The sequence below is a fragment of the Streptopelia decaocto genome (assembly GCF_964273445.1).
Source record: "Streptopelia decaocto genome assembly, chromosome: 9".
NCBI classification, from domain to species: Eukaryota; Metazoa; Chordata; class Aves; order Columbiformes; family Columbidae; genus Streptopelia; species Streptopelia decaocto.
Window position 1 is genome coordinate 3,192,786 of NC_138664.1, and position 21,002 is coordinate 3,213,787.

General features: G+C 44.1%; 2 protein-coding genes across 7 annotated transcripts in view; one reads left to right on the plus strand and one right to left on the minus strand.

Annotated features, from left to right (window-relative positions):
• FSD2 (fibronectin type III and SPRY domain containing 2) overlaps positions 1-6,922 on the minus strand; it is a 22,034-nt gene extending 15,112 nt beyond the window's left edge. The window contains exon 1 of one of the 6 annotated variants that reach the window (XM_082061270.1): positions 5,495-6,922. The gene's annotated coding sequence lies outside the window, so the exon portion shown is untranslated. Of the gene's footprint in view, positions 1-1,221; positions 1,437-1,523; positions 1,686-2,032; positions 2,084-5,494 lie in introns of those variants that run through there. The other 5 variants (XM_082061269.1, XM_082061267.1, XM_082061268.1 and 2 more) reach the window with 5 other exon arrangements.
• WHAMM (WASP homolog associated with actin, golgi membranes and microtubules) lies at positions 4,713-19,577 on the plus strand. The gene is made up of 10 exons (XM_082061272.1): positions 4,713-5,308; positions 8,488-8,661; positions 10,005-10,155; positions 10,689-10,858; positions 11,552-11,717; positions 12,675-12,862; positions 14,300-14,386; positions 14,466-14,561; positions 14,918-15,398; positions 18,097-19,577. The coding sequence occupies exons 1-10, from the start codon at positions 4,766-4,768 to the stop codon at positions 18,381-18,383; spliced, it is 2,343 nt and encodes a 780-aa protein (XP_081917398.1). The 5' UTR covers positions 4,713-4,765; the 3' UTR covers positions 18,384-19,577.
• Positions 19,578-21,002: the final 1,425 nt, after the last annotated feature.

Genomic DNA, 21,002 nt, shown 5'->3' on the forward strand with positions numbered 1-21,002 from the left:
CTAGCACAGTTCTGTGCCACTGGAGGTGGCCTGGTCTGAAGTCTGCTCATCCTTCAGCTGCTGTCCTGGATTTTTCAAGTGGCCATTCTTGACATCGACACTTGAGGTTTCTTTTAAGATTATTTTCAGTCCAGGTCTGGGGTCCTTTCTATAAAACAGGGGAAAATACTGCCCCTTGAGGGTTCTAGGGTGCTGTAAAAGTATATATTTTAACCTAAATGAAGCTCAGGAAAATGGTCAATGTATGCTTTATCACGGAGATCATCAGTAACTAGGAAAAAAGGCAGGTCATTGACACCTGAATTGAGAGTCTCCTCTGACCTGGAGCTTACACCCTTTGTCCATTTTGTGCAACGTGGGAGGTGTGAAAAGAATGTGTGGATGAGAAATGCAAAGTTGTATGATAAAGCAGATGCGTGTGGGACAACAATAAAGGTGCAAGAGCAACGTTAACATTGGCTCCTCAAGCCCACTCTTTCCAAACAGCCACATTAAGAAGAGCACACAAAATGATGCCAGTACAGGACAGTGCTTTGCCAGAGCTGAAACGTCCCCGCAGCCCTTCGGACAAAATCACAGCTGCAAAAATACTCAGGTCAATTTTCTCGGCAGGTTACTACTACAATCAAAAGAGTTCATGGGAAGATTTCAGCTGAATATTAATAACCCATAGCTACATCTAGTCCTGGCTCAGTGAAGCACAGGAAAGCTTTAAAACCACTTTCTCATAGAAAAAAAAACCCAAAAGATCAGTCAGACAACAAGGTTATCAGAGCTTCTGCAGAAGCTTTCACATAAGCTTTGCTTTCAAACTGCTTTTTATGGTCTTTGTAGTTGTGAGTACTTGCCATCACCTCTAATTTATTTCATCAATATTTTACTAATATTCCTGAGGATTCCTTAGCTAACAAAGTCAACACAGTCAGTGACTTATTAGAAAGCAACTTCTCAAACTGGTGAAAAATGCCAACAAACTCCCCACTCAGGTTTTGTATCAATGACGGAAAACAATCCAGCCTGCTGGATCTGTCTGAAAACACACGCACAAGTTCACCATTTGTCGTCTGGCATTGCAGACATGGGTGTAGATTCTACAGCTCGCAATATCTTACTATCGACAAAAACACTGAAGTTAGGCAGAAATACTATTTATGCTAAAGGTGATAAAATAAATCATGCAAATTCTAACACATCAAACAGAGAAAAGGTCTGGACACATACCAGAAGATGTTGTCTGGCTCCCACAAAGACTTTTGTCCCCATAATTGTAATAAGGCTTGCTTCAGAAGCTACTACTGACTAGAAAAGTGAATTAACAAGTATTTTTCCTACCAAAATGAAATTAAATTATAAAAATTAAAACGAGGATAATTAAGCTTGTCTGGAACCCTGCTGCCTAAATAAGATTTTCAGATGATTGCTCAGTGTTTGCTCAGTTTACAGGCACAGATACAATTACAGTGAAGAATGTTTAAGTCCGTGACCATCAGTTATCGGAAATACATAACAAAGAATGTGACTACCTAAAAACTTGCCTTCTATCTTAAGACGTCCTAAATTCTTCAGATAGCTCAGATGGCATCGAACTTCACATTTATTTCCCCTAGTAAAAATTAATTCACAAGAAAGCAATTCCTGCCACTTTCCTGTGACTGCAGTTGGAAGACTTATTGCCGTAACCCTAGACCGTCTCTTTGCTCAGATAGGGACATGCCAGCAATGAGCAATGGAACAAATATAGACGTGCCCTGGCCGTCCTTCAGCAGCTTGAGTGTCACCAGGATGAATGTCATGCACTGAGAAAAGGATCTGAAGGTTGATTCCTGGATCTGAAGTACTTGGAACAATTATAGGGAGCCCTCGCTAAAGCCAGAGCACCCTCTCACTTTTGGAGGTGGTATTAATAAACCCCGCAGGGTGCAGTCATTGACTCTAGGTGGGATTTCCAAGGCTGTGGTGCTGGGCAGAGTATCGTGTGTGTGATTCACCAAACACACCCTGCACAGACTGAAATGGCTGGACACACACTTACAGCATGGCTGCACAGTTCAATGGAGGTATCCTGAAGTCCTCCTCTCTATGAAATTAGCAGCAGCTTTACTATGGGGTTGAGTTGGAATCAAGATCAAGTTCTAGGAAAAAATATTAAAATTCAGAATATAGAAAAGAAATCATACTGTTGCATACACTTATCATACATATACATATATCCCCACCCTGTATGTGTACGCTAGACCTCAGGAAACCTAATTATAGTGAAGAAAGTGGCCAACAGCCCAGCTAGGGAGGGTTTTCATGGGAATGTATCCCTTCAGTCTGCACTCAGTAGTGGTTCATCTGATAAAAAACAGGCTGTATATCACCACTGATTATTGCAATTACAGTGGCACTTGAGCTTTGTGTATCTACTCAAACTCACAGTTGTCCAGTATTTATAACCTCCTGCTTGTGAACATGCTCCTGCGCCAGCCTTGCTGGCAAGAGATTTTTAAGCACGTTTTAGATCATTGCATTATATATGTCTTGAGCTCAGGGACAGCACAAGGGGAAGTGTCTGTTGGATCTTGACACAGCTCTGCTTTTCCCTCCTTTTCCAATTAAACTTGGTGTCATTTCCTCACATTCCCAGCAGTGCAATTGTTGCTGTTTTGATGAAGAATTACAAGTTAATTCCCTTGGTAGTCATGATCTCATTACCACTGACTGTGCTTCTATCATCTGTGAGATCAGAGCAGAAATGTTTTCACATAAATGATGTAGCCGTTGCTGAAGTGTTAACATTTTTGCTGTCAGGCAGATTTTATTAATTTTTCCAAATGAGAACTTATTTTTTCCCTTATACTGTTAAGCTACACTATCTTGCAGGCCTCAACTTATTGAAAAATTAGCATTGCCAGCTTTACTTCCAAAGACTAGAATACAACATTCTGTTTACTGTGGATTAAACTCAGTCTTGCACACAAGGCCTGAACACGAGACGTGCTATATAAAATCCCTTTTGCTCTCTGCTCCCCTCAGAGGTGGTATTTAGGCAGTATAATGACGACCTTAGGACAGAGTTTAACTTAAGGACAAGCACCATCTAACTGCACAGTGGTTTACAGCCATGGCCTGTGGTGTGTGGGATGGCAGGCGGGGGGCCCGGGGCCACCCGCCACCCCAGGGCTGGAACACTGGCCCAGGGTAGCGCTGCCTCCATTTCAAAGCACAGGGAAGGAGTGTGGGGTTTCGGCTGGGAACAACTTGTGAAACTTTGCTGGGCCCGTAGGAATCACAGAACCACAGAATGTCAGGGGTTGGAAGGGACCTGGAAAGCTCACCCAGTGCAATCCCCCCCTGGAGCAGGAACACCCAGATGAGGTTACACAGGAAGGTGTCCAGGCGGGTTGGAATGTCTGCACAGAAGGAGACTCCACAACCCCCCTGGGCAGCCTGGGCCAGGCTCTGCCACCCTCACCATGAAGAAGTTTCTTCTCATCTTTAAGTGGAACCTTTTGTGTTCCAGTTTGAACACATTACCCCTTGTCCTGTCACTGGTTGTCACCGAGAAGAGCCTGGCTCCATCCTCCTGACACTGCCCCTTTCCATATTGATCCCCAGGAATGAGTCATCCCTCAGTCTCCTCTTCTCCAGCTCCAGAGCCCCAGCTCCCTCAGCCTTTCCTCACATGGGAGATGCTCCGCTCCCTTCTTTATCTTTGTTGCCCTGTGCTGGACTCTCTCCGGCAGTTCCCTGTCCTTCTGGAACGATGGCTGGAAAGCTTTCCCTCAGCCAGCGGCCACAGCACCAACGGCTCAGAGCACGGGACACGGGAAATGGCGGAGGCTCCGTGCAGCGTGGGGACGCCCTGAGGTATCGCCCGTGAGGTGGACTGTGCACCCTGCCCAGAAACAACTGCTTATTGCACTGTAAGGAGTGTTTAACGAAGAACTGTTGTTTTTACGTAACTGAGGGCCTGGCGCCTGACCCCAGCAGGGGGGAAGGACCGAAAGACATCGGACTATGAATTCTTAACGTAAAACAGTCTCTTCCCGGAACATATACTGATACCTGTATACATACTAATACCCGTATACATACTGATACCTGTATTTACAAGTTAATTCAGGTGGAAAGACCAAGAGACATCGGACTATGAATCCTTAATGTAGAACACAGTCTCTTCCTGGAATATATACTGATACCTGTATTTACAAGTTAATTTAGGGGGAAGGGTATTGTATGTAGACTGAGTCAAGTGTTGGGGTAGTCTGCAAACCCTGAAGTACCCAATCAATGGGGAACAGGGGAGGGAAATTGCAGCTGGGATTTGGGGGGATATAAGCTGGGGCTTTTTGCCCTATTAGGTGTGCCTGCCTTTAGGTAGAACACCCGGTCTCATAAAATCATTATTAAAATATGCTTTGCTGAGAGATCCTGTCCTGGGCCTATTATATTTGCAAAATAATTGTTTCCTACAGCACAAATATATATAGAGATATATTTTGCTTTTTGCATACTCGGGGCCTTTATGCGTGCGCCGCGCAGGCCACACCTCCCGCTCTTTTAATGTTAGTGCTTATTTCGGTGCCTGCGGTGTGAGCGCCGCCCGCCCCGCCCCCTCCGGTGGCCACGCCTTGTCCCCACCCCCGAGCGGCGCCCGCCAATGGGACCGCGCGCTGTCGGTGACGCCGCGCGAGGAGCCCGCCCCCCCGCGGTGTGCGCGCGGCCCGTTTAAGGCGGGTCGGTTTCTGTTTCGCTCCGCGGGGGCTGCGCGGCCGCCGCCATGATGGAGCCGCAGCCCGACAGCCTGGACGGGTGGGTGGCCGTGCGCGACACCGCCTTCGCCGAGCCCCGGCCGCCGCGGCTCCGCTTCCTCGTGGCCTGGAACGGCGTGGAGGGCGCGTTCGCCGTGACCTGCCACGGCCGGGCGGAGGCGGCGGCGCAGGCCCCGCAGAGCTGGGCCGGCCTCTTCTCCGCGCCGGCTCTGCGCGGCGTCCACCGGCAGCTGTCGGCCGTGTGCCCGCGCCTGGAGCCCGCGTTCCCCGCGCTGCCGCCCGCGCTGCCCGGCGCGGCCGCGGCCGGCGGGCTGTGGGCAGTGCTGTTCCCCGGCGGCGCGGCGCCGGGCGAGGCCGAGGTGCAGGAGCTGTGCCGGGAGCTGGAGCGCTACCTGGGCTGGGCCCTGGAGCTCTGCGGCGGCCGGGTGGTGCTGGACGCGCTCTTCGCCGACGACCGGCGCCACGACGACGAGTACTTCGAGAGCCTGCACGAGCTCCGCGCCAAGGCCCTGCGCGGCCACCTGGCCCGGGCCAAGGAGGCCCTGCGGCGGGTACGGGCCCCGGGGCCGGGCGGGGGGACGGAGCGGCCCGGGGTCGGCCCTGAGGGGTCGGGGTGGGGGTGCTGCCCCTGCGCTCCCTGCGGGCAGAGAAGGGTTCCCCTCGGTATCGGGCACCTTCTCTGTTTAGTGCTGAGCCCAGTGCCCATCCCAGCCGCTGCTTCGGTGCCTTTTGCTCACCCGGGAGTTGGCATGTGTGGGGCTGGTGGCCTCTGCAGCAAGAGCTTCAGTCACTCGGGTCAGGCTCGTGTTTGGGTAACGCGAGCAAGGCTGACCAAGTTACTCATATCATCTTGTTCAAAGCGTTGTCTGGCGCTCAGACGAGTGCTTACACCAACACTTTTTTGGTCGTCTGGAAACAGCCAAGTCAACTTTCTTAAGTACTGAGTGTCATCAGCCTTTGTAAGCCCTACTTTATTAAGCGGGGAATAAGCCAGCTCCGGGTGGGCAGGCAGTATAAGACGTTGGGGTGCTTACTTAAGCTGCAAGCGCTCCTACAAAAACACGTTGCTAAAAATATCCAGCACTGTTGTGCAACGGGTGGAATGGTAACTGAAGGGGAGAGTACAGTCATGCTCTAATTTCCTAAGCTCCATATGAAGGTCTTGGAATGCCCATTTGCAGAGATACCTATAACTGGGGGATTCTCAGTCAAGTTTTTTATTAAAACCAAACTTTGCCATGGACCTATAACAAATGGGTGTTTTGTATTCAGAGAAATTGTGTTATGCTTTTTAAGTGTCAAATTCTGGCCCAATGATTGTATGAACAAGTGATGATATTAGTTCTTTCTCCCTGTAGTACCATAAGTTTCCTCCTGCTGTAGGTATGTTCCTTGTGTTTCTTCCTGTTGTAGTAGGCATGACTGTAAAGGGTGGGAGCTGGTAACACGGTTGCAATTAGGACATTTTTATGTTAAGGTATCTGTAACCGTTGTTTTAAGATCACCAGTGTGTTGCTGGTGTAGTTTTCTTGCAGTATCTGTTTGCAGTCTATTTCCTGGCAAAGGAAGCTGAACAGTGTTTTATGAAAGGGATCATACTTTGGAGGAAAGACAGTTGATGTTAGCCTTCTGTTTCCTATTTCAATGTTTAACAGCTGTAACAACATCCCAGTTTTTAAAAAAGACAACTTCAGTTTACATGAAGTTCATGTAAAGTCTTGTCGACAAAAGCTAGAGTTTCCATAACAGACTATAACAGTTCATGGCCCAGCTAGAAATGTTCCAGACACCATGCTCTTTTGTGAGCAGCACAAGCATGTACGACCATGCGGCAGTTTGGGGTTTGGTGGTGAAATTATTCTGCTAGGTGGTGCCAGTTATTCTGCTATTTCCAACTATATTTTAGATATGGCTAAACAAGCTATAGGGTGGTGGTGTATTCACCGGCCTAACAGGGACATAAATTCATTAGATTGCAGTTTAGACCAAGTTATGTAAGATTCAGGAAATACAACCTACCCCTTCTGGCACTGAGCTAGCCTTAAGTATCAGAGCATCCTTCTTATCTTTTTCTATTCATATTGTTCTCAAATACTTCAGAATGAATTTCCTGGCCCAGAGGATGAAGAATGCAGGAGATACCAGTACAAGATGGATGAGAGTACTATTGTGTAAATACTTACTTTCTTGTGTGTGTTCAAAAACAATGGTAAAAATCCAAGAACAATACTGTTACAAGAACCAGATGAGTTATTTGGGCTCATTGTGATCCAGAATTTTATGAAAATAATATCACTTTGCATGAAAGCAAGGCTTTTACTTCAAAACAGACAAAATGTCACACCATGACACCCCCCAGAAACACCCCAAACCCTTGTAATGAGTAGTTTTCTCATGAGTTGACTTCAAAGTTTCACTAATACTTCTCCTCTACTCACTGCTCCAGGAGCAGCATGGCCCTCACTACTTGCTTTGAGTATGGAAACCAGAAATTGAACAATTGTGTTTCTATTTGGTTTCAATAGTGAGGGGAAAGCAGACTGTTAAATTGCTGCAGGTGGGCCCCAGGACTGTGTCTGAGCTACCACGAGCTGCTGGAGAAGCCTTGGGGGCTGCAGAACTTCTGGGCCTGTCAGAAATGCTGGTCAGGTCCTCTTGTTCCAGGCCTGGAGCGAGGATGGGTGTGAAATGCTCTTGAACTGACTTTTCACAGATTTTCCCTGGAGAAATGTCTCCACAGCTGGGAACTTTGCTCCTGCTGTCTTACCCAGACTCAGCTGGTAAGAGCAAAGGTGATGGTTTAATTTCAGTGCTCTTCAGTTGCAACACAAGGAAGCTTATGTTTTTAATGCTTTTTGTTGTTTTAGCACTGAACACCCCCTGTGCCCTCCTCACAGAGCTGTTGAGCAAACGCTGTCCTGCCAGGAAGGTCTGTGCTTCTCTGAGCTCTGTTCCCTCAGCTGCCTCGCTCTATCCTGGCACGTGGAGTGCACCGTGGTTTCTGCTACCTGCTGGCAAAGAAAAAGCTCTGAAGCTTTGATTGGTGCCAGTGAACAAGTGCAATTGAGGGGAAGTTTCCAACTTTCTATTTTGTCACACAAGCAAATAAAGACCTTAAATGAGGAGCAGTATATCAGAAAGGTGGTCATTCAGTGGAAAAATTACTTGTTAAAAAGTGTAACATCACTAGAACTGAGATTAGAATAAGCTGTTATAAATGTTGCTGATTTTAAAGGGACTTAGCTGCAGGGTATATCAGAAGTAGAAATCTGTTTCTGAGTTATTATCTTTAAATGGCAAGTTGATTTTTCTGTGCCTGAAGTCAGAAATTCTAGATCCAGAAAATCATTTTGTATTAGCAGCCATTTAGTAATTGTGGAAGCAATGCAAGAGCTAGTTCAGGAGTACCTTACTGGTCCTTCCAGTATACTGACTTCCCCAGTTTCCCATTTGTGTTTATAAAAAGCAGCAACCAAGTCATTTGTACACAGCTATTAGAATTTCTGTGGTGGAAGCCCTAGGCATGATTTTCCTTGCTGTCTCCCAGTGCAATATGCAGCAATTAGTGCCTTTACCAGTGTGGTGTTAATGATATTTGCAGTTAGGTGCAGTGGGAAGTCTTGCTTGTTCATCAAATGACAAAAGGCAGGTCTTTTCCACCAAAGCTCATCAGCAGTCAGCACATATGAATGCAAAGCAGTCAAGTCTGATTTACCTTTTATCCCACTAGGTTCTTCAGCAGCATAAAAATGCTGACACAATGGTGGCTTTGATGAAGGTTTATGAAGAAGAAGATGAAGCTTATCAGGATTTGGTCACCATGGCAACACAATTCTACCAGTATTTACTGCAGCCCTTCAGAGATATGCGAGAGCTGGCAACACTGTACAAACTGGAAATCCTGGTAGGTCTGCCTTCCCAGGGTGAAAGGCCAAGTTATAGAGTAGGGCGTCAGCTGCTCTCAGAGCAGTTTAGGCTCAAATCACTTAACATTCCCTGCCTCTGTCTTTACCTCCTTTTTTCCCCTGCCAAGCCACCAAACATGAGTTAGTGCAGAACCACTCTTGGAGGATCTTGGGGGTCCGTGGTATTGGCTTGAACAGAGTGGCAGCTGTTTTACCCCCAGTGTCCCACTTTTCCTCTGTTCTGAGGAATTAAAAGGAAAACGTTCCCAAGCTCCAGCTGTCTGTGGTTTACTCTCAGGTAGGCTGAATTTACAGAGATCTAAGTAGTCTTCATTGTGCCACCGTCAGTGGGATGAGTTTGTGACCGTGCAAATGCCATCCCCCTGCAATGCTGATGCACCAGTATAGCTCAGTTGTGGTGGTAGAACAGAAGGCAGAGGAGACCTTACCACACAAAGCAGTTTTCTATTGCTGCTACAAGCTTCTAGAAGTACAGATTAAAACATCAGCTGTCGCTTCATTTAATTTTATGTGCATCTTAAACTGGAAGCACATACTGAAAGTTAAGATGCCCCTGGAAAAGACAGCCATCTACTGTTTTGATTTTTCCTTAAATAGACTGTTAAGATGAGCTGTTCTCAAAAAGAGCAGAACAGTTTTAAGGTTAGACTAAGGCTCTTAGATACTGAAGGTATAGATCTGTGAAGATAAAATATTTAGTATGCTGTACTGAAAATTAAAGTGACACTTGGAATGGATGAAACAGTTTGTTTCTGTATTAAAAAACAAACACTACCAAAAAAACAACCCCAAAGGCTGTTTAGGCTCATTCGAAATCTAATTCTTTAAAAAAAAAAAAAAAAGAAATAATACTAGTTTTGTATCCAGGTACACTTTGTGGACTTGAAAATACACTCTTCTGTTTCTTTATATCCGTGTTCCTGTGTGAAAGAGCTGCCAAACTGGAGAACCTGACAGTGCAATGTGCTGTCAACACGTGGGGAAAAATAGAAGAGAACATTGCACGTAGAAGAGTGGTTTTGAGTTACTTTTAGTAACAAGTGAAAACACTTGTGTTGAACATTATTTTTAAGATTGCAGTTTAAAAATATTTTAAGAAATAAATTAATCCAAAATTATATGTGAGGTCATGATTGGGGAGCAAAGGTTAGGAGCTGGCCCAGAGAATGAGGAACAGGGCAATACATGGGCATGAGTGTGACAGGTGAGGGGAAGGTTGCCCCCGTTCTCTGCTGTGCTTGGAATGTCTCTACGTATAGCATGATGCAGGCTGCACCGCTGTGGTGACCAGTTGGTAACTGCGAATTTTGTCTCCTTGCAGAAGTCTTTGCAGTATGATAATTTGGGGCCTAAAAGAGTAGCAGCTTTGCAGAAAGATGCTGAAGAATGGACTAAGCGAGCTGAAAATGCTGTGTGCTCCATCCAGGATATCACTGTGAACTACTTCAAGGAAACTGTAAAGGCTCTGACAGGTAATCGGAATGATTTACACAAAAGATTGTGTAAATACTTAACTTAGGGGACTCAGAACTCTTCTTACCACCTTTGCTGGTCTCTCTCTGCAGACCCTGAGCTTAGAATGAGTGTCCAACTTAAGAAAGAAGCATTTTATTCACTTCAGATTTCTATCTTTTAACTGATTTGGTTTACAACTTGCATTTGGCTCACATACAAACATTATCAAGACCTGAGATTTATGGCTTCAAACCTTGGAACAAAAACCATGCACACTTCTAATGCTTGATATACAAGCCTCAAGGATTTCAGCATGTGAACTGAGTAGACTGTTGTGTAACTGTTAAAGCATGTTTCCATGGTACAATGATGTGTTTTACTTACATATATAAAATCATAAATTCAACCTTTTAGTCTTGTAATTTCTAAAGAAGCTTCAGAAATTGTTTAATAGCATCAGCATTTTTAGTACTGTGGCTATAGCAGAAACAGACACGGACAGTTAGTACACCGCATTTCTCGTGTCTTATTGCGATGTTTTAATCTGCAGCAATGCACAAACAAATGGAACAAGATCAGGAAAGATTTGGTAAAACCACCTGGGCATCAGCTTTGCCTCGACTAGAAAATCTGAAATGTATGTTGACTAAAGAAACCCTTCAGCATCTGAGAGCGAGAGAGTTGTGCCTGAAACAGAAGAGAACTGGCATTCGGAAAAACGTAAGACCTTGGAAAGCCTCCTTTCCTGTCACTGTTCTGTGAAGGGGTGATCAAAATGTACCTAAGTGGTCATGAGAGCCAACTTTCAAAGTCTTTGTCTGTGAAACAGCTTAGGTTTTCAAAATGGTTTCAAGTTGCAGAAAAATGCTTGTCTCCAGTTTTTAAAAATTGCTCCTGCACATACGATGACACTTAACAAAGGTTGAGATACGTGCTTTTAAACAGTTCCAAGTGTCATATTAGCATTTGTGATGTCAACTTTTGAAATTGTTAGTTTTAGGGAGATAAAGACCAGATATTATTTTCAGAGGATGGTGCAAAATATTTAATTTTAATCTTCTCATCTTCTTGATTTGATGCCATCTAACTGCTGCTAGGAGTACCTGATATCTATTTTCCAAGAGTAGTGTACTGTACCATATATCATTGTTCTTGAGAGCAGTATTATTTGCGCAGATTATATTCAAGTCTTTTCTGGTAGGCTTAAGGTAAAATTACAGTTCAGGTTAACAAGGTTCTCTGCTCCTCTGAGTTTCTGCTCCGAGCCATTTCTAGTATTCTGTTTCCATACCAAAGCACATATGCGGATGCCAGTTAGGCCAGGCTCTGTACAGGTATTTGTGCATCTGTGCGTGTTTCATGTGTGCATGTTTTATTATTAATGCTTTTTATTTTCTATTTGGGACTATGCAGTTGGAGAACCTCAGTGAACAAGAAGAGAACCTGACTCTAGTGGAGGAGCTGGAAATACAGTATTATGAAACGCAGCTGGAATTATATAATGTACAGCTGGAAGTATTGAAACATGAAGAGATGCTGCTTATTGTACAGTTGGACACTTTAAGGAGACAGATTAAAGGTAAGAATAAACAAATATTCAAGCATGTGTCCAGAACACAGGAGTGATGTAGCCTGCTTTTTTCACTTAAAAAAGAGGGTGATTATCACTGCTCAGGGCTTGATAATAGAAAGCATCATTGGAAAACTTTGATGGCATGGCACCATCTCATATTTTGTCTTCTGACTAATTAGACACTAATTTGATAACACAAGTTTAAAAAAAAGTCACATCGATAGGTCATCTTGCCAACAACTGCGATATGTGTGTGCACTGGTTTAGCATACGGAATAACTCATATTGAAAATATTTAACTGCTCTCGTAGTTACCAGATCTTTGCATGGAAATTCTGGATATTATGACCTGCTGAAATGGGTCTTGAAGTTCATCACAAATCTGTTGTAATTTAACATGTAGAAATTACAAATACATCCTGTAATGAAAAAAAATAAGTGATTATAGCTACATGGTACTTGAGTACTGCTGTATGCCAGTTTAAGTGTCTCTGTGTAACGTTTATGACCAAATTAGATACCAGTCTTGTTTATGCTTATTTGTGCTTTTGAATCCTCTGTTACTGTGTACACTGTGAAGTAAACATTGCTTCTGCTTGTTGCATAATTAAAACCTGGTAAATAGTAAAATAAGTCACTCAGTGTTGATCAGAGCAGTCCTCAGTTTTCCAGGAAAACTCTAGTTGGTGAAGGTAGGAGTTAAAGCATGGAGAGACATTGGAAAGAGGAAGCTACATAATAACGAATGCTAAAAGCATAAATTTGATCCTGCAAAGCACCCCTGTGAGTAACATGACATGTTTGTGTAAGATTTTGAAGGACCAAGCTCTGCTCTGGAGCATTACACTTCCTAATAACTAACTCACTGCTTTCAATGGCTTTTAAAATGTCATTAGTTCTTTAAATGTTTAAATAATTGTGGCAATTTTTGGGTTTTTAAAAAAATGCCAAATGCCTTTTTAGAGAAACAGGATGAAGTTGTTTACTATGATACTTGTGAAAATCCTGAGGAGCTCAAGGTCATTGAACAGACAATGGGACAACATTACGCTAACTTGTCAGAAATGACGATGCTGAGGCAGAAGACTAAGCAGTTGGAGACAAAGCGTGGGACTGTCTGTGCGAGGAGAGCCAACCTCAGGAACAAAAAAGTAAATGCAGTCCTGGAGATGTGCATTTTCTTTAGCTGATGTCTTGACTCATGAGGGATGGACAGGAAGCAGCTAGGGAAGCTTTGGGTGGAGCGTGCAAGATGATACCTGACTTAGTGCCAAGGCCTCCAAACAGAAAGAGCGGCAATGCGATTTTAAGCCAGTTTTATACTCCACTGTGTGGTGCAAGTGCATCTCTAGCTTATTAAGAGAGCACAAACTTACACGGTGACCCTGGAGGTGTTCCCCTGTCAGCTCAACCTCAGCAGAGCCCTGCTGTGGCCAGCTGGAGCTGTGCCCTCCCAACCTTTTACAAGGCAGCTGCAGTACAGGAGAAAACCTGGTCTGCAGTGAAGGAAGCTGCTGTGACAGGACAACCCATGCAGTGATACCTTTGAATGGGAGGGAGGGGAAAGTTTAACTGCTGCAATTCTCTTTCCAGCCTCTCAGTTCTATGCAAAGGACTGTTTTTTTCTTTGTTTCCCATTCAGAACAGAACACTAGAAAGGACACAAGTGAGGTCACAGTTGACTCTCATGAACCTTCCCAGTGAGCTGAGCTTACCTGACACCTGCACAGATTGCTGGGGCAGGGAGCAGAATTTAAGCTCCAGTCTGTCTTGCCTTTTACCCCTCATTAGCCTGGACAAAATGGGAATGACACTGGAAATGTTTTGTGAGCCATCATTATCTCTTGCTTGCAACTGCTTCCTCAGCAGACACTTCCTTTGCTTCTGTTTTCTTTCATTTAATTGCTGTCTATTGGTTATACAACACTAAAGCCAAATGCCAGATGATTTGCAAATGCTTACCCAGCCATCTGGATAATCCCCCTCTGCACAGTCACAAGTAGTGACTCCCAGAGAAAATATCGAAGGCTGCAGCTTCTCTGCGGCGCTTTGTTACTAACAGAAGGGATCCCTGTTAGGTATTAATTGTGCTTCCCGTACCTTTGCTTCCCTGGCTTTTATACTTGGGAGCTGCGGCAAATACGGGATGTGGAGAAGTAGCTTTGTATATTTGTAATGCCCTGCCAGTTTCCCTCTTGCATTCGTCCTCCATTCCTCATTCCCTCCAGCTGGTACCTGGTACGCTGCCTTTTTTTATTTATTTATTTTCCTGTTTTTTTTTTTTTAACCTAAATGTCAGACAGAGGGATCAATTCAGATCTGGGTATGCTCTCTCTGCAGCATGAATAGCCCCATCACTAATTAGGAGAACAAGTGATCCCATTTGCTTTAGCCATGAAGGAGTCCCACAGACTTCACCTTCAGGGTCTCACATCTGCCACTGATTGAGCTTAACCATCCCTCTTGGCACAACCAAGCACTCGGCCTTGGTTGCTGTTTAGTGGCATGTGCGCAGGAGTTAATGGCACAGATGGTGCACAGTAAATGTGAACTAACCAAGGGTTGTGTGAATTTTGCTGTTCTACCAGGATCAGTGTGAAGCAAGCCATCGGCAGAGACTGCAACAGGCAGAAGAGAGCAAAAAACGCTTCCAGCAGCATCACAGCATACAGATAGTGAGTACTGGGCAGTAGCCTTGAAGAATCTGGCAGCTGCTTGTTTTCACACACTAATGCTCGCTTGTGTTTAATGCAGAAGAGAGATAAACAAAAAGAAGAGGAGAAAAAGAAGAAAGCTTGGATAAGCCAAGAACGTCAGAAAACACTGGAGAGGCTGAAAACATTCAGGGAGGCAAGTACTGCGTGCTACAGTAGTCCTAAATGGTGTCAAAACACAGCATCAGAAAGTAGCCATAGCCCACGTGTGAGAGGCTACCATTTGGATAGGATTGTGTCTAACGAGTCAAGAGGATTAAATCCACTAACAATATAGTTTCCAGGTGCAGAACCTGTTGTAAATAATACAAGTGAGGAAATAACTTCTTAAGAAATACCTTGATATTTGTTTAAATCCGTTCAGGGTTGAATTTTCTGCTTGAATGGCTGAGTGGGACAGCTCTGTACTCTGTGGCTTTTTCTCTATTTGGGGTTGCTGTTTTGGCCAGTCCAACGGAGATGTGACCTCCTGCCTTATGATCTTTTTTTCAGAAGTGTCCGGCTCATGTTGTTCTGAAAACGTCTCGTCCGCAGCCTTTGAGTCCCAAGCTGCCACGAAGCTTCACGCAGCAGGCTGCAGTACCACCCCGTCCGCCTTCATTGAGAGCAAGGGCAGCTCCGGAGCAGCCGAAGAGCATCCTGCTGGTAGAAGACAAAGAATCGAAAGCTCCACCTCAGAATACCCCAGCAGATACACCTGTCCAGATTTTTGTTACTGCTGGTGACTCAGAGCAACAAAAGCTCAGTGAGGGACTGGTGGTCTCTCCATCTTCCCCACCACCACTACCACCACCTCCTCCGCCCCCTCTTCTTTTACCCCCTCCTCCCCCACCTCCACCCTTACCTCTCCAGTTGAAGACACTGCCAGCAATAGAGGATAAACCGCTTCCCCTTAGCTCCTGTGGCCCCACGGAAAGTCCTGCACTGCACAAACAGGATGACTCGTCCAGGAGGTCTATAAATAATTGCATAGGTAAGAAGGCTCCCATCAACTAGTGTTCTTTATTTTTTTTGTTTCCTGTGGTTTTCTGTTCTCTCTCCATCTGGTTCTGGACAGGAATAGTGTGCAGTCTTGCTCGAGAGAATGAAGCTCTTGGAAATCTTAGTCTAAGAAACCACATACAATAACACTGACGGTAGCTCAGGATGCTAAATGAGTAACAATGGTTTGTGTATCCCATTTGATACACTTCATTGGGTCCTGATACTCAAACTGTGTGACTTCACGTTTTTGGGAGGTGCTGTCAAATTGGACAGGTCAATCTTTTAGAACATATGAGGGCAAATCTCTGCTGGAATACTATGTTTTTTAAGTACGGCCTTGCAAGTTAGTTTAAGCTTAATCAGAGCACTGTTAGTTCTGTGGAGATGTTAATTCCAGACCTGCATTTCTTGTGCTGTAATAGGTAGGAAGGTATCAGAAGACATTCCAAGGGGAGGAGGTTTATTCATGTTGTTTGGTGAGAAGCAACCTTTATTACTGTGTGTGTTCTTGCCACAATTTTGCAACTTTTGAACTGAATGTGGCATTTTGATTGAGGATTCATCACCTGTCAAGTCAGAAGACCACTGTGAGTGAATTTGTGGTTTTACTAAGGCCACACTTTAGTGTTTATGATTTATGTACTACAGAACTATCAGTTGGGCTGCTTGCATTTCTAAGGTGTGCACATCCTGTGTCCACTTCAATTTGCTTGGTTTCTAAATAAAGGTTTCTTAAGAGAATTCATGCAGAATTCAACCAGGAGCTAAAAGGCAGTTGGATAGCTTTGGCATACAAACACTCTGTTACACCTCTGCTTTGTTAGCAAGATCATGCAGATGTAATTGAAGGCTGAACTTGACAATTGAAATAATAGTTCGAATGAGAACAGAGCTCAGCAGCCTCCCAAGGCTGCGCTGGTTACATCCTGCTAACAGGCTTATTTTCATCTCTAAAGCAAGCAGGTATTTTGACTATGTCAGGGAGACTGATCTAGGTTGGAAGGCAGAAATTTTTTATTGTCATTTTTCACAGTGGAGCTTATGCTCGAATGAAGCATGTCTTTAAATGTGGTACATTCCTTTTCCTTTTCAGACTATTCACAATACATTTAAGCAGCCTTTGTATCCCCTCAGTTAAGACACAAACCACGGGCAGGAATACCAAGGAAGGTTCAGCATTTTCAGTTCTTCAAGGTGTGGGGAAGTCCAGGCAGCTGGAGGGCTGGGACGCCATTGAGTTCCTGTGACAAAGTGCTGTGTGTTCAGTGCACCAGTGCGTGGACTTCTCTCTGTGAGGTCCGTGGGGTATCTCCAGCACAGATACTCTTTGGTTACCAACAGGAGTTGTACACCAGAGTAGTCTGAGTGCAGCTAGAACAGCCTTGCTAGTAGCTAGTGTTTACTATTATGCCATTCACAGCCTAACACTTTTAATTATTTTTTGGATAAGAAAAATCCTTTTACACCATGAAAAAACCCAGCATATTAATTGCTGTAATAGTAATTGATAAAATTCTAATGCAGGAATTTACTGAAACAGCTTCATAAACAGGTTGATTTTAATTACACATGTACTACTCATGTCTTTGCACATGAAAAGCCAGGAGAGGTTCGTATTCTGGTCTTGATAATATTGTCTGTAATGTGTTAACATACTTTCCAAGGGGAACTTCTTTTATAATTGTTAGTCTCACTAGTCTTTACCAGGCAGCCTATTTGATCACCGTTCTTGCTTGAAGGCTTTGTAAGACAACTTGGTGGATCTTTGCTTGATCCTTTTCTGGCATTTCAGTCCCCGAAGGTCCCACAAGATTTAGCAGAATGTTACATTTCAGGCGCCTGACGTTAATCACATAACATTCTGTGCACTGCGCATGGCAAAATTACTTCTAGCTGTGAGATACAGATGGTCGGAACCTGTGGCTGTAGGAGTCGACTGTTGTCCAGGGAAATTGCCTCCCTGTCTGGCAGACTGAAGCTGGCAATAAAGAATCCCACAGAAAGAGTAAAATCCAAATTACAGCGTGTATCAAGAGAACTAGTGGAAGCTCTCTCAGCATGGTGTCCTTTACGGTGTGAAGTTCAGAAACGTACACCTGAGATTTAAATCATGTTGTAAAATGGGAATGATTTTTTCAAGTCCATACAGAAAAGCACTGCCTGCCCGCCTGCTTAGGGCCTGATCTGGATCCCACTGCCTTCAGTGGTGCAGTTTCAAGCCCTTCTACTCATATCCTTTCATTTTTCTCTTGGCTGAGCAAAAATGCAATTGACAGTCTCAGTGGGCATCTGAGCAAATGAACAGGAATGGTGGATTGTTTCTAATACAGAATACAAGAGGTTTGGTTTTTTTTTGGTTCAGTGAAATTTTTTTGAAAGCCCATAAAGTTGTAATGAAAAAGAAGCGCCCTCCTTTGTGTATGATTCCCTCCTCAGAGCACAACCTTGTATAATTATGAACAGGCATTGCATTCTCAATTCAAGATATAAAAGCTTTAACTATTTTTTAAAAGCAATTGCAGAGCCTGGTGTTGCAGAAGCTTGAACACAGTCCATGCCAGAACAGACCATTCTTCTTCCTATCTCTAGCAAAGATGAAGAGCCCTGAACACTTGGGTAGGATTTTATACCTCCAGGTGTGGTTGCCTTGTTCTTTCTTCTGGTAACAATAGATTTATCTGTTGCAGGTTCCATGGATGAGGTTTTGGCTTCTCTAAAACGCGGTGAAGTTCATCTTCGCAAGGTGGAACAGCCAAATCCATACGCCTCTGTAAAAGACAACATCCTCGCTGCCATAAGGCAAGGAGTTAAACTGAGAAAAGTGAATCGGGACACTGAGAAAGATGTCAGTAAAGGATCTGCTAATGAGCTAGAGAGAAGCATTAAGGCAGCCATGCAGAGAATTAAGAACGTGTCTGCTGATTCTGAAGAAGAGGAGAACAATGAGCAGAATGCCGGAGAGTGGGACAGCTAACCAATGCTCCTCTGAGCAGACTTACTGACTGGAGCAGAGCGTCTCATTTTGCACGGTTTAGAAAATTGTCCCTTTCAAAATGAAGGAACATTGTGATTGTGTGTGTTCTTCTCATAGTCCAAAATGCCTTGTAAAGTAAAAAAAAAATCCCATTGATCTTCTATAGGAGCTACAGATTCTTATTTTTGCATGAGAAATCATACTCCAAATTATGATTGCATTTGTAGGTATTTCTGGCTCAACTATGTAGAGTTCTCACATCTGAACACAGCTAAAATGCTGGATTGAAACATACGTGATTTAGGTTGTTACTATACAGTAGGTAATGCATTCACAACGAGGTTTAAGGAGTGAAAAACAAACTGAAAATCTATTTTGTCAGATAAAAGTAGAGCCAAATATGTAGAGATAGAGGCAGACCAGAAAACTGAGCATAATCTGGAGCCTTTCATTCCAACCTCCGTTGTCCAGAAAATTCTTTAACACTTTGCTTGCCTAATACAGCTCACTCTCAAATAACTACATGGGTACTTCACTTATCATTATGTTATAAAGCGTGCACTTATGAATGGGCTTCATAATGCTGATTGGGAAAAACAGTATCAAGTTTTAAATAAACCCTACTGTAGTAATTACTGAAACGTTTACTTTTTAGCTGGAAGCTCAAATATAGAGAATTTTTAGATGCTATATGTTTTTCATACATCTACATTTACAATGAACTGTTGGCATGAAAGGAGGAGCCAAAATATTGTAAATCATGTTTTCTGGGATCTGGCCCTGTAATACAGAGCTGCATTTCTCCACTGAGAACATCAATACATGTTTATAGCTGCTCTCATGAATTTAAATTACCTGATAGCCTTATTTGCAATGTGCCTGGAACCTGACTATTTAAAAATTCAGCTATATTCAGTTTAGAGACTGTTTCTATTTTGGGTAGGTAGTGACAAAAAACGATTTAAAGTTTCCTTTGGAGTTTTTACTGACCCTTAATAAAAATATATCCTGACAGAAGAAGTGAATTCAGTGTACTGTCATTTTAGGATACTGCTGTGAGGTAAGCGTTATGTACACCACAGTACTCTGTTTTTTGATAGCAAGTGGCAGCCATACAGCAACTACACTCTCTCACTAACAGTATATGTAAATGCCCTTATTTCCTCAAATATTTATGAATTGTAATTTGGTAACAGAATTGCAAATACACTGCTTTAATTCCCTGTTTTACTGCAGAGCAGCAGATCTGTTTCATCAACACAGTAAGTATGCACGCAACAGTTTTCACGTGAGAAGCAACAGCTGGGAGTTCATTTGTTTTTTTACTGTTTCAGCACCTACTGCTATTTGGACATCAGAAAACGACTTTTTTTTTTGTCCTCTGCAATCAAACCAAGTGGAGACAAAAGCAGGAGCGGAGCAGGTGAGTTCTGACTCAACACTGGCGGGGTGCTGCGTGCAGAGAGGAGCTGGTGGGCAGCACACACCACCCCGCAGCCCAACCTCGGTGAAACAGAGCGGGGACCAGGGGGAATTCATTTCACATTCAGACTTGAGCATCTCCAGCGCTGAACGTTTCCATAGACTGGAACTGAGGACAGAATCTGGTCCTGGAGAGCGCAGATCTCTTCCCCAGCGGAGGGAGGGCAGAGGGGCTGGGGCTGAGCCGCCCTCTCGCTTGCTGTGCCCTTTAGCCGTGCGGTTATTTAAAGCTGAACTAAAGGGCGCTGAGGCTCAGCTGCCTTCCCGGGGCTGGTGCCTCCTGCCAAATGGCAGCTCAGAGTCTAAGGCCAAACCCTTTGCTGTTCTATTACTGTGGTTAAATTCCCAGCTACAGTGCTAGGAAGTTAAATGCAGCGCTTTAAATTATGCAGAGAATAAGTGAGTTGCAATTTCTCCAACAAATCTTGCAGCCTTTGTGTGTTTAACAGCAGCGATTTTACTCAGGAGAGGCTGGCTGAGTAACAGTGACACTGGACAGTGATTTCTCCTACCTAGAATTTTCTTTCGCAGCCGTGCCTGAAGCTCAGCTGGGGGCTGACCGAGGGTGTTCACAAAGCTCTCTACATCCCAGGCTGAAAAACGTCCTGAAAAGCCCACTCAGAAACCATTTGAACCTGAAACCCACTTCATTTGCTGGGTAAGAAATGGCCCCGGTGCCCGAGGATGATTTACCTTAGGTTGACGGGGCACTCAAGCTGTTCGCAAGTGTCAAGAGGCGAGAGGCCTTAATCTGGATTTGAGCTCAGGCTTCAGCAACGTGCAAGGGCTGATGGACAACATGGGAGAAACCAGAGTGGTGGGTTGGCTGCGTGATGACCAGCTCTTACTGGACTACTAGATGAATATCAACCTGCAAAACTGCTGTGACAGCTTTTTGACATTTAATACCCTTCTTAAAGTATCTCACCCTGGGCTAGTAAATGAATCCCTCGGTGGGAATAGTCTGCCCTGACTGCCCAGCTGCATAAATTAAGCTGGAAAAAATATAGTTGTCTGGGTTTAAAGAGTTAATAGTGCACAGATTTGCTGGAACGCCCAGTAATAACGTAAAGAGATCAATGTCTATTAATCAGTATCCTTGTGGCTTGTGATCTCTCTGTGATGTGGGCAGTCCAG

Coding starts and splice junctions, on each gene's coding strand:
- WHAMM (XM_082061272.1), top strand. CDS start 4,766: ATGATGGAGCCGCAGCCCGACAGCCTGGACGGGTGGGTGGCCGTGCGC. Junction 11,718..12,674: donor TTTAAGGAGACAGATTAAAG/GTAAGAATAAAC, acceptor ATGCCTTTTTAG/AGAAACAGGATGAAGTTGTT. Junction 15,399..18,096: donor GTCTATAAATAATTGCATAG/GTAAGAAGGCTC, acceptor TATCTGTTGCAG/GTTCCATGGATGAGGTTTTG.